Raw genomic sequence first — 19,204 nt, 5'->3', positions numbered from 1 at the left:
TTTAATGATGTTTTACTCTTTCATAGAATTATTCCCTAAAAAAAATTATATCATTTTATTTTCCCAACCACATACACAACAAAAATAAAATGCCAAGTTTGTATTGAAAGATGAATCAAAATCTAATTTCTTATAGACTAAAGGGCAGCAGTAAATTCTAACTCATTATATCTCTGCCACATAAATGCCATAGGACTTACCTGCAGATATTTCAAGATAACAAGAAATTAACCTATTTTTTTAAAAAATCTGTCTTTAACAATATTAGCATAGAATATCTCTGCTAAGTATGTGTCCATATGAGTTTTTTAAAAAGAAAACAAACTATCTCAGATTGCTTTCAGAACTAAAATCTGAAGTTCAAAAGCACATTACTATGAATAGCTATAAAATTAAAGAAATATTTGGGACCTGCTCAAATATTTGAAATTACTTAGAAGAGTAAAGAAAATAATATTAACATTTTCCAACTCAGTGTAATGTGCATCAAAAATAAACACAAGAGCTTTGAAAGATGTTCCCTTAATTTTTGTCTTCCTGGTGTAGTTATCCTCTTTGTTGTTGTTGGCTTTGGAGCCCCATATCTGAGCATACTTGTGGATGCTTTTTCCAAGGAATGAGCAAAGAACAGTGCACACCATCTAGTGGCTTACATCAAAATTGCAGCCAAGGAACGAGTTTGAACAGGAAATAGTAATGGGTGTCAAATGCCCTGGAAATTAACAGCTTTAGTCTTCCTGCAGCATTTGTCCAAGTGCCTGAGAAATGCCCAGGTGGTTGCCAGGAATCCAAGAGGAAAGCCTTGAATTTAAGTAGCCCACAGTTAAAAATCCTACTTTATTTCAATTATGTATCTATAATTACTCTGCTTTAGTGAGAACTTTTAACTTTCCTACTTAGCACCAGAGTGAATATTAGTACTGTAACATTTTGTTATGCCATAAAGTGAGCAACTTGTATGAATGAGGAAACAGGTTCTACTGCTGTTGATAGGATAAGTGGATTGCTTCTTTAACTCATCACCACCAAATAGGTGGTCACCAATCCATAAACTCCAGGGAAGCCATGAGGCTAACACAAGGGTAGTCCTTAAGTCCGTAGTCACAGGGCATAGTCTCTATAAATTGAACATATGATGTCTACTACATGCATTGGATTCACAATAGCAACTTCAAATATAATCAATAAAAAGCTTGACTAAATTATCCATCATTTGTTATGTAATTTTCATCAACAAATATTAGTTTGTGGCTCTCATTCAAGAATGTACAAACATGTATTCATTTATATTTACACATGTGTATAAATTATATCAACAATGGAATGAAAGAAATACAATGATCTTGTTTTCCACAATCTCACTTTAAGGAATCTGTCCTAAGGAAATAGACAATATTCAAATGCATTCATTTTAGCATCATTTACAACAACAAAAAGTTGGAATCTAACATGTTGGATAAGTATTACTTTAGCACTACAAAATAATAGCATACCACTATTAAAAACTATTCATGAGGATTTGTATTTATTCAAATAAAAATAGCTTAACATATATATATATATATATTCACAGGTAAAAAGAACCAATTACTAAAGTATATATATCATAATCCATTTTATATATGTGTGAATAAGTAAAGAAAATAGGTGTAAAAGGATGTCTTTTGTCCCAAGAGGGAGAAGACATTTATTTTAGCAAGGATAGTAAGAGAAAGAACAGTATCAAGAATGACCCCCATGTTTTTGTCCTGAGCTAGTTGAAGGACGGGTGGACACTGCATGGAGGGAAAGGAAAGCATTTGGAGGAGAAAGGCAGGGGTTTGTTTGAGGGTGTGGTATGCGAGAGAGCCTTACTCCATCCCGGAGGAGCTTGTATTGGCATTTTTTAAGTTACGTGGCTGGGAGATCACCCAAGTACTGAGTATGGATGGAGGTGAGGAAATATTTAAGGTCAAGTTTATAAATGAAGGACATGAGGTGCAGCCAGTAAGGACTCTGAGCAGGAAACAACCAACCAGGTAGAAAGAGAATCAAGAGAGAACTGTCTCCTGGAAGGACACATTCGAAGGAATAGTCTCCTATGTCAAATATTTCAGATCATGTGAGATGAACACTGAAAACCGACCCAAGGTTGAGCCACCGGAGGTTAACTTAAGGACACCTGTTTTGGTGGAATGATGAAACCAAAAGCTTAATCAGAAAGGACTGAGGTGAAAATGGAAGACAAAAAATTGGAAACTTTGAGCAAAGACAACTTTTGGAGGATTATTTATGTAAAGAGAAAGAGAGAAATGGGATAGGTAGGAAGAAGAGAATATTGATTCAAGAAATGTCCTTTTTTTAAGGTGAGCAATATAACAGCATGCATCTCTGCTGATGGGAGACGTCTGATAAAGAGGGAAAAGTTAATGATGCAAGACATGATAAAATTGCTGGAAAAAAATATTCTTAAGTAGTCGAGAAGAAATGGGAACTGGTGCCCAATAGAGAGCTTGACTTTAGATTAAGCATGGACAGTCCATCCATAAAAACAAAAGGAAAGGCAAGACATGTATACTGATACAGGTAATGTTGTGGGGATGAGACCTGTGGGAGTTCTTTTCTAAATGTTTCTATTTTCTTAGTGGAATAGAAAACAAGGTTATCAGCTAAAAGCAAATCAGGAAGCAGATGTTAGAGAGTTGAGGAGAGAGAACAAGGTGTGAAATAGTCATTTAAGACAGAAGTGAACAAACATTTTGCTATGAAGAGTAAGAGAGTAAATAGTTTAGACTTTGCAAGCCATTAGGTCTCCATTGCAACTATTCACCTCCGCTGTTGTGGCACAAAAGCAGCCATAGACTGTATTCAAGTTGTTGTCTGTGATTGTATGCAAATAAAACTTTATTTATAAAAGCAGGTGGTGGGCCACCTGAGCCATGATCCATAGTGTTCATTCACATAGTTATATCAATTTCTCCAGCCACATTCAGCTGTGTGGGTACTGGAATAGGTTTAAATACAACCAAAATCTGGTTTTGTTAGACACCTATGAAGAATGCAGAAAGGGACAAGTGTGTATGCTGGGAAATCATTTTAAATACAAACTATGAAATCTCAAATAAGGAGGTAAATAGGACGTGAGGGATATCAGATACAAGTAATGGTATAAAGGAGACAGGCTGAATGAGTTTGGTTCTTGCTGCTAGACTGTGATGCTCAGATACTTTTCATGAGAATAGAGGACAGTTCATTAGCTATTGTATTGAAGAGTGAGTTTCATTGGGTGATAATGCAAAACTCAGTCATCATTCTGCAAGATAGATAGAATGTCACTCCCCATTTGTCCACGTGAAGGAAAGAATTCAAATAGAGCTCGATGTGGTATTTGAATCACAGTCTTTTTGATCCTAATATCTAGTTTCTTAATTATTAGCATTACTCCTTTTCTCTCTTTTATTACACTAATTCTCCCTGCCTCTTCCCTCTCCTCAAGTACTGCATTTACCCCTGGTTATATGTTAGTTCGTGGGTTTTTTTTCCCCCTCGCTCTCTTACACTCCCATTTTCTTTGCCTCTTGGTCTTTATATGCAGCCATTTTACTTTTTCTGTGCTGACACTTCAAGATATTGTTTCACTCTCTTCATATTTTGTCCTCTGGAGCCCTTTCTTTTGCTGGATTTCTGAACTTTTAGATGATGGCTAAAAGCATAGCCACAGAAGCAGAAGCATACCCACATGATGAAAGAATATTAATAAGATCTAAGGAGAGATCCTGTTCATGTGGTTCACATTTCACTCCCTTTCTAGATCCCTTCTGGTCTCTTCTACTGAGAGTATACCAGTGTTTTGCATTCAGGGATCTTCACGTCCTTATCTCCCACTACTTTTCCACTTCACATCCCATGGATCCCGAAACCTGCCTCACACTCCAGCCCACGAAGCTAACGGTTCTCCATGCCTCGGTGCTCATGGATGGCATTGACTGGATGCCCTGAACCCCTCTCTGTGTCTCCCACTGCTCCTCCAAGGGCCCAGTACACAGGTCAACCTGTAGATATTATTTTCCAAGACAACTAAAAAATTCACTTGTCAGTCTCGTCTTTCTCTATACGTTGGACTTCTATCACATCATTAATGACAGTCTATTTTGTGTTAAATTTACATGTGCATCTATTAGATGTGGGTCCCTGATAGTCAGGGTCTATCTACTAGTTTATATACTTTTCTGTTTCATATACATCAGATAGCAGATATCTGATATATTTCAGTTAAAAAATTAAATGAAATCTAGTGAAAATTAAATGAAATACAGTGGTGCACACTTGTAATCCCAGCAATTGGGAAACTGAGACTGGAGAATTACAAGTTCGAGGCTAGCCTCAGTCACTTAGCAAAACTATCTCAAAATAAAGACTTAAAAATGCTGGGGATGTAGCTCGGCACCCTTGGGTTCAATCCCCAGTACCCCACCACACACACACACACACACACACACATGCACACACACCATTAAATTAAATCCCTTATTCTTCTTTTGCAATGTGTGTTGGGAAGTGAGTTTAAACCACTTTGAATGTCATCAACTTAACTGTTGAAAATTTGAGGACCTATGTCACGTCACTTCATCCTACTCACATGTCAAGATGCGATCATCTAGGAATTTCGTGCCCCAATAGGTTGAATTTCATTTTGTTTGGTTCTATATCAAATCAGTGCTTGTGTATTTTTATTAAGTAGTTAGTATCTTAAGTGGAAGAACTTTATTTATTTGGGGATTTTTTTGTCCCTTATGAAATTAAATGGTGTAAGAATATTTGGTGAGGTAACTAGAGAAAGTGGACAATAAAAGAACTACCTTTTATGCTTTATCTGTAATGAGCCTTGTGTTTTACATAAGTTACCCAATTTAATTGAATTCTCAAAATAACCCTGTGAGGTAGATATATAATCAACATGTTACTGATGAAGAAAATCACTATTCTTAAACTCATACAGTTAATTGATATCAACCCTGTCTGGGCTGGAGATGTAGTTCATTGTGGGTAATGCTTAGCATGCATAAGATCCTGGGTTTGATTCCCCAGCACAAAATATAAATTAATTAATTAATAAAATAAAGTCTTCTATTTTAAAAAGCAAGATGTATGTAAGTCTCTAAATCTCCAATACTGAACTAAGTGGCTAAAGCTACATACTTAATCAATTTACATTTTACCTTAACCAAATTGCTTCACTTTCTTTACTTGAAATGGTAAATTGGTTGCAAATAACACAACTCCAACTCAATAACGATATCGTGTCACTATTTAATAAATACTTGTTATGTATATACTCCACGCAAAGCCTTTTTCCAGGCACTAGGGATGCAGTGGTGCGCAAGATAGTCCTTGTCTTACCTATGTAGTTAACATACTAGTATGGAAATAGATGATGCAAAGAAAAAAATAACTGTAATGATAAGCATTGTCAAGTACTACTGAGAACACCAAAGTAAGGTAAAGGAGTAAGAATGACAGAGGAGAACTTTTTAGATGGGTTTGCCAGGGGAGGCCTCCCTTTCTGGCAGAGTATTAGGTGATGGGGGAAAACCATGCAAATTTATGAATGGTTTTCCATTAATAAATCTCTGCTTGAGGCAGAGAGAACAGCAAGTGCCAAGTCACTGAAACTGAACCACACTAGGGGCGTTGGGGGAAAGCACGGAACCTAGCATGACTGGAGAACCCTCAACCAAGACAGTGGTACAGGAAGGTTGGAAAGGTAGCCAGTGTCCAGGACATGTGGTCCTTGCAGGCCATTCTGAAAACTTTAAAATATATTCCCAGGGTGATGAAGAGTAAGAGAGGGACTGAATAGAAGTAAATGTCATCAACTGACTCAGGCTTCAGAAGGGCCATTCTGAGTACTTTTTGAAGGCTAAGCCAACAGCAGGGAGACTTGGGAGGAGGCTATTGCAAAGGAAAAAAAGGGACTTACTGGGCCACATGCTGAGGAGGGCAGGGCAGCACTGGCCTTGGATGCCTAAGAACCAATTTTTCAAAATGACATAGGATTCTGTCTCTGTAGGTCTCATTTCACAACATGAGCTCCTTCTCTGCTCAAACCTGCTTTTATATTACCATAAGCAGCTCTAGAAAAGAAAGCAGCTCCAGCATACAGTCCCTAGGCCCAGCTTGCTCATGACACTATCTCTAGTCATTCACCATGTCCCCTGTTGTCATATGGGCCCAGATAGTGGAGTGTTCTAATGGTAGCTAGAAGGGACAACAGGGTAGAAAAAGGTTGCATTTTCTTTTGTTTTTTAAAGATAAAGGGGTACAGAAGGATGTAATGGTTGGGAAGAGATCGAAGATGGCTCATGGCAGTCTGACTAAACCAAGTCCTACAACCCTTCTTTTCTCTAGATTTCTTTGACACGGAGCCCCTATACTCTGCATTTTGAGTTCAAAAAGATCTGACATATGTCTGCAGTGGTGTTTTAAGTAAGAGTGTAAATTTCCCAAAGAAATAAAAATTTCCATGGTGTCAATTTCCCTCACCAATCTTCTAGCACTTCTGTAGGGACAGTATTGGTCACTGAATTTGAATTCTTAGAAGAGATATGCACCTTGATTCTGACCAGAGGATACCTGGAGCCTTGCTCCCTCAGCTAAAAGTGTTTCTGGGGAGTCCAGAAGCCATTTTGTCAGAAATGTGTCCATTCGTAGTCCATTAAATAAGATTCATACCTAAAGGCCAACAGAAAACAACTTGATTTTTTTGCAAATACCAATATTTCATACTCTATCAGTTGTCTCAACTGATAGAGCTATATAGAGAGCTATACCTCAAAAATTCCCCCAGCACCCCTAGTCATTTGGGGTTGGTAAATGAAAACTTCATTCCCAAAATACATTTGAAGTTTCTTTGGCTCTTATTGTATCCCAGCTCCCCAAGGCCCTGTTCGTTACCCACTAGTAGGACTAACAGGATCACTCTGTAGTTGTACTCACAGTTATGATTTATTACAGCACCAAGATAGAAAGCAAAATAAACAAAGGTGAAAGGTGCATGAGGCCAGGCCCAGAGGAAATCCAGCCCAAGTTCCAAGAACCCTGTCCCAGTGGAGATACACAAGACGCACTTGAATTTCCTTCAGTGTCAAATTGTAGCATGTGAAACCCTGTCTTCCAGGAAAACTCATTAGAGACTCAGGCCCACAGGTTTTATTGGTCAAGTGGGCATCTTCTAGAATATACCAAAACTCCAGACTCCCAGAAGAAAAGCAGGTGTTCAACCAGAGGATACCTGGAGCCTTTAAAACCTGTCTTTCTTGTTCTGCAGGAGATAAATGGCATAAAGCTGACCTTGTCTTGTGATGAGCTGCCTTTATGGGTTCTGTTGTGAGTCTCTTTCTGAACACTTTCCATGGCACCATGGGATAGCTACTACATAGCTTCTATTAGGGTCATCTTGATCTGGCACTTAACCTTCTCTGGCAGGGCATAGGAGATCCTTCCAAGACAACTGTGGCAAGCAGCTTCTAGAGCACAGGCTTAGCCCACAGGAGGGTCCTGTGTAGCACCACCCTACCATACCCAATAGCACAGGCCACTTTGACCCCAGCTCCCCCTTCACACTCCCACCACAGACAGGTCCCATCAGCTTCTTGCCTCCATACCTCTTCTTGAACCAGCTGAGCTCCTGGAAACACCTAGCACAGGAATTCTTTGCTCTGTCTTTGAGGTGGAGGATGGAAGGAGCATTCTCTTTACCTCTAGTGGGTAGAAAATGCACAAGATTCCTACAACTTCATACAACCACTCAACCACCAGTCTCTTTTAAAAAACTGGCTCAGTAATTGTCTTTTATATCATTGTATATATAAACTGAATACACGTGGTGTGTGAACACAGATGCACACGCTTGCATGCGCACGCGCACACACACACACACACCTGATCAAAACCAGTTTAGGGGCCACTTTTAGCAAGCCCTGCATAGTAAGCCTGCTATATATCTTCAGATTAGCTTCAACATTAGGGTTTCAGCCTAAATTCTAAGTCAGGAGAAGTGCCAATATTATACATGTTATTGAATATGTTCATAAACAAATATTACTTAATATTCAGTGGATGTCTAGTTATGCCAGTAAAAAAAGCAATGCCAAAAAGAATAGGAATTCATCACAATGCTCTGCATGTTTCTCTCTTCTGATTTACACAGCTTTACTTCTTCACTTTTTCCCAGCAAGAGGGTCTGGAACTTTCTCTGAAGGACTGATGACTTTTGATGGCCAGGCAGTCTTGAGCTCCGCTCCTGAGGTCATAGGCTGCATTGCCATCTCCCCTCTGTTACAAGCTGTTGGCGCAGTATAGCCTTGATCTCCTGGCCCACCAACTTCAGTGCTCACTGGGTATCCACAGGCAAATGCACACACCATGAAATGACATCAGAGGACTGCGTGACACACATCCTTCTGAATCTTTGTAACAAAGTATTCTTCAAAGTCCAATAAATGCAGTAGCACCGATAATACTGAATCAACACAAGAAAATGTAATGAGGGTGACCTAAAAGAAACTAAGGTATTACAGTTCCAGCCATGTTGTCAACCGCTTCCAGATGACCAGGAGGCTCCCCATGTTAGAAGAGATTGAAGCAGCGCGGATGCCATGACTGCTGGATTGTCTAGGAAGGCAGTGGTGCAGAAGGGATCTTGAACAGGGGAGCAGGACAGATAGCAGCAGTAAGGGTAGCATAAATAACAGTGCATCACTTTGATTTGTTCACTATCCCCAAACATATTTTCTCTGCCCTTAATAGTTGATATTTGTAATAGTATGATCTTGTTTTGAGAATATTTTAAAAATCAATCTAATTTTAGCAATTCATTTTGAGAAAATAAGGTAATTAAATTAAAAATAATAATATACAGTCTAGCCCAAGGCCTGGCACATAGTAAGAGCTCAATTAATATTTGTCTAAACAATGTTACTTTTTCTGATCATGACTTTTGCTGCTGTAAGACCCTGGGGGAAAACATTTCTCTTCAGCCTTGTGATTTGGCTTAAGCCTACTTTCTTCCTAGAGTTTTAGTCATCTCTAGAGCATCTGTTTCTCTTATTGTACAGTGTTTTGTATCCTATCTATTTGTTCACTTTCTCTGTCTCTCTTTCTCTCTCTCTCTCTGTCTCTCTCTCTCTCTTTCTCTCTCTCTCCTGTGAGCTCTAGAGCACAGGAATGATATGCAATTAATCTTTACTATTCAGAGTTTAGCACACTACATATTTTTGAATAAGATGATTGAATGAAGAAGCTGATAAATGAATGATTCTTAAATGGACCTTTTGAAACCTCATGGATTTTCATGTGAACTGCTGATATTCCCTTCCCAGTACTGAGCATGTGTGATCAGCATTAGCAAACCCTTATGTCCTCATTATATGGATGACACCCATTTCCTTCCCTCTGCCCTCAATCATCTGTGGCATCTTCCTGGCAATCATCTAAGAGAATCATAAACTATTTAACAATATTTTTGCTATCCTGTTGTGCGTTCTACAGTAAAAAATAACCCTTTTTTTTTACCTTTGCCAAAGATTATATTTTCAAACATTTAAATTATATCTATTGCTCTAATATTCGATTTATTTAAGAAATCCACTATTCTTTAAATGACTCTTTTTAAGTATAGAACAATGAAACTGCTATTTCTGACTCCTTCAGAAAGACAGGACCAGCAAAACATTGTGCACTTGGGACATTTGGGGAGAAGCAATCTTACAGGCACTAACATATTTCTTAAACACGCCTCTGAAAATTCCTGCAAGAGACACACCACACTTTATAAAGCAGAAGAAAAATAAAACTTATCTTTGAAAGGGATTGAGCCTTCAATCCCAAAGATTTTTTTTATTTTTTATTTTTTTGCTTTCCAAAGGCGAAATAAAACTATATTTAAATTCTGTCATGATATATCCAAAATAAAATAATTGATATTATAACACAACTGTAGTTTGCAAACATATTGATGAAAGTATTCTAATTAAAACAAAAATAAAACTTTGAAAATCAGTTCTGCTTAAATAGCTCATAAAAGTTCTATTTTAAGTCACCTTAGTCTAACTGGTTATTAGCACTTCCCCAAGTTAAATGCTTATAACCCAAGTTGTAAATCAATGAGGATTTATTGAAAACCTTTGCCCTTTGTACAATTAGGTGCTATGAGAGATCCTGGAAGAAATACATGTCCAGTCTCTGAAGAATTTGCAAATCTCCTTTGCCTAAAACTGACATTTGTGTGGCATAGGATGGCACCAATCCTAGAAGTCAAAGGATCCTGCTCTAAGGCACATGTTCCCTCTTTTCTGCTCTTTTCTTCCTCCACTTCCTCCCTCCTTCACATCATCTGGCATTCATCACATTTTCTATAACTTCCAAAGAAATAAATTCCATACTCTTTCTTAGCTAGCCTTCACTTACACATGCTACTAATATTTATTGACACATTAATATTTCTAATTACCATGAAAACTGAATAAAAACTGAAGAGATGCTAGCGTCTGACCCAGTGATACATGCTGTGTTCTATACTGAGCATAAAGCTATAGAAAAGACACATTCTGGCCTCAAGGAGCTCAGAGGTGACAAAAAAGAGACAGATAATTTTAATATACTGTACCATCACTTGGCAAGTGACACGGTAAAGACAGGCACTCAATCTAATAGTTGCAGAGAGCTGGGAGTGGTAAAGCAAACCTCACTGTCAGAAAGACCCTCTGAGGGTCTTAGATACAATTTTGAGCTATGAAAGAGTGAAAAGCTCTCTTGGTTCTTGCACACCCTCCAAAGCTTAACACATGCACATTTTTCAGGTTTGCATATCTTAACCCCACTTAACATTGTCTTCAGTAACTATAAGAATCTTACTTCCTATGTACAAAACAAATGGGAGGGTTGTTGACAAACTTTGGGTTAATTAAGAAGGTTCCCAAATTCATCACTGCATGCAGGTCATTCTCTTCCGGGGCTGAAGTTTCCAGATGAACTGTCCATAATAATCAAATCATCCCCAGATACACAAAAATTTTCCACTTATTTCCACTTATTTGTAGTTTTCAGGTATAGTACCTCCCAAACATAACATTAAAAGGTAGCAGAGCATTTTATATGGATTATTTATTCAATAATATCTATCAAACACCTATTAATGTATAAGATGACTTACTGTATATCTATTTCTATCTCCAGAAATGCATCAACCAACTTGCTAGATCTTTGCAGAGAAATTAAATGATAGGATTAAACTAACTAGCAAATTTTTAAATGTTTATGTTTTTCAATTGCATTTACTATAAAATTGAATAAATTGTTGGGAAAAAACCCCTCCAGGATCCCATGGCAAGGAATATTCATTCAGTATTATTAAAGTGAGGCATCTTTCTTTCAGGTTATATTTGTTTTCAACAGCATGTAATTGCTATTTGAATTTGCTTCAATGAGTAAATATTTCACAAATATATGTTCTAACAAAACCATGCTTTCAAAATATCATTTATTTTTCCTGTTTAGATAACTCCCCAGAAAAGAATACCTTAAAAACAGAAATCATTTCATTATACATAAAATAAATTATATCAAGAAATCAAAACCCAACAGAAAAATACATAAATACAAATGGATTTTAAATGTATGAAAAGATGTTCATGCTCTACCATAATAAATGGACACAGATTTAAGTTTTAACTACAAGACACCAATTGTTCAGCTATCATGTGGGCAAAGATAGAAATGTAAAAAAGAAGTGCAATGTGAGAAGGTCCATGTGTTAGTTTTGCTTCGCTGTAACTAAAATACCTGAAAAGAACAACTTAGAGGGGGGAAATTTGCTTTGGGCTCATGGTTTCAGAGATCCCAGTGCATCGTGATCTGGCTTCATTGCTCTGAGCCTGAGGTGAGGCAGAACATCATGGCAGAGGAGAAATAAAGGACCATTCAACTCATGGTGGTCAGGAAGTAGAGAGAAAGGAGGTGCCAGAGACAAAATATAAATCCCAAAGGCACCTACTTCCTCCAGTTCACCTCACCTACCCATGGTTACCACCCAGTTGGTTCATTCAAATTATTAATCCATCAAATGAATTAATGCATCAGTTAGTTCACGGCCCTCATGATCTAATCATTTTACCTCTGACCATTCCTGTATTGTTTCACACATAAGTTTTCAGGGGCACCTCATCTCCAAGCCCTAATAGTCCATCAAAATGTAAAATGCAAGCATTATTTGCCTGGCAATTTCACTTGGAGGAATTCATCCTATAGTAAACTCTTCTGTGTGTGTTGAATATCTACATGGACACTAAACACAGTACTGTTTGTAAGAGCAGTAACCTTCAGCACATTTTCCTTCTCTCCATCCCTAGTGTCCTTTCCTGTCCCAGCTTCCATCATCCCTTAGCTAGATCATGGAAGGTTTCCCTCTTTTACTCCCTCAGTATGAATAGCAGCCAGAATGATGTTTTTAAAACATTAAGTCAGATCATGTCATCGTGCTGCTTGCACAGCTCCAATGTCTATCTATCACCCTTGGAATAAAATATACACCGCTTTTCATAAGACCCCCATGACAGCCTCTGCCTGCCCTCTGGCCTCAGCTGCTGCCTGTCTGGCCCATACCCTTGATCTTTCCACACACAGGCTTTCCTTCTGCTTCTCCAGCATAGCTGACTCATCCCCACTTCTACACCTCACCATGGATTCTTTCCCCTTATTTTTTTAACAAATGACTTCATCCCACCCTCCAAATTCTATCTTAATTCCCCCTCCCCAGTAGGGTCTTCCCAGACCATTCCAACTGAAGTAAAAACCAGACACTTACCCACTAGCCCACTGTCCCACTTAATTTCTCTTCCTACAATCTGACTGTGTTCCTCTTCACTATTTATTTGCTTATGTCCTTCTTTCTCCCTATAATGCAGGGATAACAAGCTCTAGGAGAGAAGGGACACTGTCTGCTTTGTTCCCTGCTATGGTATCAGCAACCAGAAAAGTGATTGCACATAATGAATTTTTAGTAAAATGTTTGTTGAATGAAAAAATAGCCATGAGAAAGAAAAGGAAAAAGTTACAGGACACACATCAAACAGAACACAGCAGAAGATAGGGCTGGTGTTGTCTTCTGACCATTCCCTTCAACATCACACTGATCTGCCTGTGACCTCCCTCCTAGAGCTCTGCACAGATCCCTCTGCTCCCAGTCTTCTTGCTGTGCTGAAGTCATTCCCTGCCTGTGCCTCAAGGCCTCTGCCTTTGCTATTCCTGCACCTGCACCTGAGCTCCCCACCCTGTCACTCTTTCTCCAAGACCCTGATTAACTTGTCCTTGTTGTACTTGTCATTTGAAACAAAAGGGCCTATTTCTTTGTATATAAATGTGCCTCCTCTGACTAGGTGCTCCTAGATATTGCTCCCCAGGACCTCCCAGCAGGTACAGCCTTGCCTGGCATGGAGTAGCCACAGAATACATTTGATTAATGAGAAATAAATGAATATATTCTTTAGTGCCGAAGAGCAAGATACTAAACAATGCATCTATATAATATGCTGCTACCATCTGTTTTAAAGAAAATGGCAGTGATGGCCTCTATGGGAGAAGAGTGACAGACTAAGGCTCAGAAATAGGAGAGGAACTTATTGGTGCTAAATATATCTTCCTCCTTTTTTAAAAAAATTTTTAGTTGTAGATGTACACAATACCATGGTTTTATTTTTAGTCATTTTTATGTGGTGCCAAGGTTCAAACCCAGGATCTTGCACGTGCCAGGCAAGTGCTCTACCACTGAGCTACAGTCCCAGCCCCTCCTTTTTTTTTTTAGGTTGTATTTTTACCATGAATGTTTAATTACTTTTTCAAAAATATTAAGAAATATGTCATTTTGGATAGTTTTGAAAGTTTATGTATTTGAGGGCAAAAAGAAATGAAGGTCTCTATAACTGTTGCATTTAAATGACAAAATTCAATAACAGTTGAATTGGCAGTCCTATACACGTGGCATTGCCCTACACAATCTTGTGTTGGATGCTCACGAAAATGTGTGCATTGTGAAGGATACCTATGCTTTCTGCTGCAAGAGGGACAACATAGGAGGAAACAGAGTTGTGTGGATCCTCAGAAGAGTAAGACCTTCATAAATACAAACAAGCCCTCTAGGCCTTTTCTATGCCAGGAAAAAGACCTCTATGCCCATGATATTCATGAATCTAATTGTAAGATTGAAAGAGGGACTTCTGGTTTTAAAAATAACAAGAATAACTCTCTGCCAATAAATTTCAACCCATCCTTAACTGACTGATTTGATAAGTGTTTTTCTAATTCCATCAAACAAATGTACACTATTTTAAGAAAGTCAACTATTTCAATACCCAGATTTACAGAAAAAAAATTAAAGCAGTGTCTACTTGCTTTATTTAAGGATTCCTTTAAATATCAAACTAATAAACACACTTAAAATATGATTCGGTATAAAAATTATATACAAATTTCAGGAATACCATCATTGAACACTCAGGTACTCAGTAATTACTTGTTGGTTGAATGAACATACCTATTGAAAATCAGTAGAGTGAAATGAATAAGAGCGTGGGTTGGGGTCCTGATATTCCCGTGTTTGGATTCAATCTCTGCCATTCATTAGCTGAATATGACCTTCAACAAGTGAATTAACCTCTCAAGGCCTCAGTATTTCTTATAGATATAAAGTGGATGAGTAATACTTGTTTCACAGCCATCTGTATTAAAGGAAAACTGTATGTAAATACAGGTAGATTTAATATCAATATATTTTATCATGATATTAGATTCTGAATTGTCCCCATTCACTTAATTTCTGCCTGAATGCAAGCAAATGAATAGCATGAACCAAACATGTGCATTGCTATATGTTCAGATATAATGCAGGTACATGTGTAAGTATAATTACATAATTTACACATTCATGGCACATAGAAAATGCTTGGTAATGGTGGTTATTATTGTGAAAAGCAACACATAGCACTCTAACAGTGTGACTCTCCATTTTCACATCCACAGAGAAAGATTTTGTGCATAATATTCCAAGACATTTTATTGCACTGGTACAGGTAAAGGTTAAAACACTTCATTGACTGAGATGTTTATGGCCTTAAAATTAACAATTCACAGGTATATAAGTTAATTGTAGCAGAGATTCAGTTTGTAGCAGTTGCTCACCCAGATTTCATGTGTGATAATGATGTCATTCTGCAAAGTCAATAGTATGACTTACCCTAAACCCAAGTTTATTATTCTATAGCATCATCTGCTTCCTACCTTCTTAATTAAAAATATTCAATGTACGTATTTTATTTCAATCCCCAGATTAGAGCAGATCAGGTGTTCGGAGCCAGAAAAGTAAAAATGGTACAGACTGCTTCAAATTTATAGACTAAACAAAAGGTCTCCCTCAGATAACCAAAGTATATTTGGCCTATTTTTTGTTTGTTTTTTTCTTTTCTTTTCTTTTTTCAATTTTCTGGTTCCCCCCACTTTCCTTCTAGGACTACTAGTCTGTTTATAATAAAGTTGAGAATTCTCACAAAGGGCCTTATAAACATGTGTTATTAGATTTTAAATCTGATTTGAAAGTGCCTCTCTCCTACTCCCTCTGAGTAAAGTGACCTTTTTAAATGGAGGGAAGTGGCTTTAGATGACAGTCATGATAAATGCGGTCATGTTCACTCAATAAAATAAGGCCCAGTGCATTTGAGGATAAATCAGTGAAATGTACAGCCCCACCTGTCTCCATCATTCATTTCCACTGTCACTTTCACAGTGGCTGATGGATCACAGTTGCTGTAAAATTAGACAGCCTTTAATCTCATTTCATCCTGATTAGCTTCTCTTTCCCCTTTCCCTCTAACTCACTGACTGACACGCTAAAAACTCACGCTGGGCTGTATATGAACGTGGAGTACAAACCTCCTCCTTGTGAAGGCAAGGCAGGTGTCCACCTCTGGAGAAATCTGGAAAGGAGCCGGGATGCACTTGATGTTATTTAAGAAAAGAATCAATAAGGGCTGTACCCAGTGCCTTTTGAAACAGATGGTTTGCTCTTGCTCACTGCCCTATTTATTTGGCTTTCCTTCAGCTTTAATCAGAAGTCAAAGAAATTAGGTCTTTTGCAAAATTCAAACATTGATTGAATATAGATTTTTTTTCCCCTAATAAATTTGGGAGCATTTTACATTCAAAATAATTTCAAAGAATTATTTGTGTATATGTATAGCCTTTCCCTTCATGGTAATAATTCAGAAAAGGCAATAATTCAAGAATGAGAATATTGAAATGTTTAATCAAGAAATAAAGTATAAGAGATTTTAAAACAAGAGTAAATGTATGTAGATAAATGAGAATACCTTCTAGTGGTCTTTATATTACAACTTCAAAGACCTTCTTTTCTCTATTTTGAAGAGTTGAGTAGTTAGCTTTGTACAATAGTTTCATTTGTTTGCATAAAGCATAACAATAGAGGTAATGAAATGAGAAAGAGGCTTAAAAATAAATCATGTATTATTTCCTTCACTTAATTTCTGTTTGCCTGAATGGGAGCAAATAAATGGCAAGAACGAAACATAATTGTTGTTATAATTTTGGAGATTGTGCTATATTATGAAGTTGGACTTATAGTTAAGGAGGAGAAAATATAATTTTCATTATTTTTAAGATTTGTGCATTGAAATGACCAAAAATTTAAAATAAATATATGAAGTGTGGTGGTTATAGAGTAAGTAGGTTGTAGATGACGGCCTCTATTCCTGCACTGTTTCACTTGAGCTGATGCAAAAAAATAACAATGCTGTATAAGTTCACACTGGCCAGAGGACATTTAGTACAAGCCACTCACAATATAACACAGAACAGTCTACTTTTGGTTTTGGTATTTGAAACCAGCATTCAAACATCAGAGAGTTAACTTTAAAAAAATAAGTCTTTAAAATGTATCCCACCTAAGTTACTCATTGAACCCAGAGAAGACTCTGCCCCTATGAATTGAGTGGGAAGCCAACAGAATCTACACAGTTAAAAGCATTTTCCAAAGAGACAAACTGAGGATTGAAGGGCTCAGGACATTCCTCAGAGGACTCTAAGTCCTTGACCCATGGGCCACACAAACCACCGCACACCCAATATATACCCCATCTTCTCCTCAAATCGAGGGTTTAAATACCAACACCTTCTCCCTCATGGATATAACTTCACAAAACAATGAATAATTGCAGTCAAAATGAATTAATTAATTAATCAAAACTCCTACTACAATCCTTTGGCAAGAAGCTTAAATGATCCGATTTACTCTCTGAGTAACAGTTCTCCAAGCTATACCAACTCCTTATTGTTTTATTTACGTATCTTATCCAGTATAAGCAATTTCTGATGAAAACAAAAGATAATAAAAACAGAATGAAATGAGAGATATATATCACCCAAAATAAGTCAGGTGTGAGATAGGTTTCATCTCTTTCTCCCTCCCCCACCCCCACTCTCTCTCTCTCTCTCTCTCTCTCTCTCTCTCTCTCTCTCTCTCTCTCTCTCTCTCTTTCTCTCTCTCTCTCTTTCTGCATTGGCAAAAGAGCACAGAATAAGAGTTGGCTGGGACTCATATTGATTTCCCACTGCACTGGTTTCTTAAGTGCTCTGTTGATCCGTGTCAAGCAATAAGTTCCCTGCCTGAACATGCACATCACCTCCCCATTTGTCCTCACCAGATTTAAGGTGCCCATATGATGAGCTGAACAAGGACATCATTTTTCCTACTGGTGTCACTTGGCCCCAACCACTGCAAGTGATATGATAACTAAGGCTGTATATGTTTACATTTACCCTATGTTATTACACTAGCAGAGACTAAAAGTACACAGCATAAAGGAGACAGGGGCAAACTATTCTGTATGTTGTGACTTTCCAAAGGCGATGCAAATGAGAGCAAACACAGAGAAACCTGGCTTTAGGGGGTTTCTGATTAAAGCCCCCTCCTCTCACCCACTGCAGTGGGGCAGGGAGAGTCAAGGAGAAAGTATATTTGTGATGCTCCTGACAGTTTTCAGCTTCGTTACAGAAGAGCTCCTATGCAGATAGATAGAAAATGTGTGATTGTGCTGCTAATGACATTGTACAGGAAATTAAGCGTATACATTTGGAAGAGGCATTAAATCAGCAGGACCTTAATTTAAAAACTTAAAACTGTATGGAAATTCAGCTTGCTCATTGCTGTGGAATAGAAAGCTACCAAGCACCCTGAGTCTGTTTATGGAAAGATTGCCAGCAAATCAACTTTGGGCAAAGCAACTTAGAGGCTCCAAGTATATTCAGCATTACTTCTTCCAAGAAGTAACTGCCATCCCTGACCATTTGGGAGTGTCAGTCATTGTTTTAGAATGTCATCCCCATCATCAAGCAGGTGAGGAGGACTTAAGAATCAAAAGCTGCATGACAGGTTGTTCTTGACTAATCTGTGGAATAACATTATGTAAAATTAATCAAAATGGGTTGGGTTTGAAACTGTTGGGAACACACCACAGAGCCAGTGTGTTGGGATCACTGGATTGGTGGGTAGCCACTCTGCTGCTTATGCTGTTTTCTTCCTTGTGATTGAATCTCACATTTTATGCACTTTGGGTAAGTAAATAACTGGTGAGCCAAGGTATGAAGTCCTAAAATGGAAAATTTTATACAATCTCTTTTTTCTTAATTCCAGTTATGCCATACAACAGTGCCCATCACTGCGTTGTGGAGGTAGAAAACTTCTTATTCGTGTTGGGTGGAGAGGACCAATGGAATCCAAATGGTAACTATTGAATAACCTTAATTTTAGGTACTTTCATCAGTCAGCATCATATTGCTAGAACAAAATACCCAAGGTAACTATCTTTAAAGAGAAAGATTTATTTAGCACAGAGTTATGGAAGGCCAAAGGAATTGTCTGAGTCTGGTGAGGGCAGTAGATGGTATACATCTTGACAGGAGTGCATGTAAGAGCCAATCATGATTGTGGATAAAGAGAGAGTAGATGGGCAGTGTTCCCATAATCCTTTTTGGGAATTAAGGATCTCCCCAAAGGCCTCACATTCTAAACGTTCCATCACTTCCCAACAGCGCTATCTTGGGGACCAAGACTTTAACACATGGACCTTTTGAGGGACACATAATCCAGACTACATCAGTGCTC

General features: G+C 37.9%; 1 protein-coding gene across 2 annotated transcripts in view; it reads left to right on the top strand.

Moving 5' to 3' along the window:
• The window catches only part of Klhl14 (kelch like family member 14), a 95,836-nt gene that overhangs the window by 55,291 nt on the left and 21,341 nt on the right, over positions 1-19,204 (top strand). For both annotated transcript variants that reach the window (XM_047526961.1, XM_047526960.1), the window contains one exon: positions 18,734-18,823. In XM_047526961.1, coding sequence (XP_047382917.1) covers positions 18,734-18,823 — 90 coding nt within the window. The remainder of the gene's footprint in view (positions 1-18,733; positions 18,824-19,204) is intronic.

The sequence above is a fragment of the Sciurus carolinensis genome, chromosome 15, assembly GCF_902686445.1.
Source record: "Sciurus carolinensis chromosome 15, mSciCar1.2, whole genome shotgun sequence".
Taxonomy (NCBI): domain Eukaryota; kingdom Metazoa; phylum Chordata; class Mammalia; order Rodentia; family Sciuridae; genus Sciurus; species Sciurus carolinensis.
The sequence above is the reverse complement of the archived record's forward strand: the minus strand, read 5'-3'. Positions and strand labels throughout refer to the sequence as shown.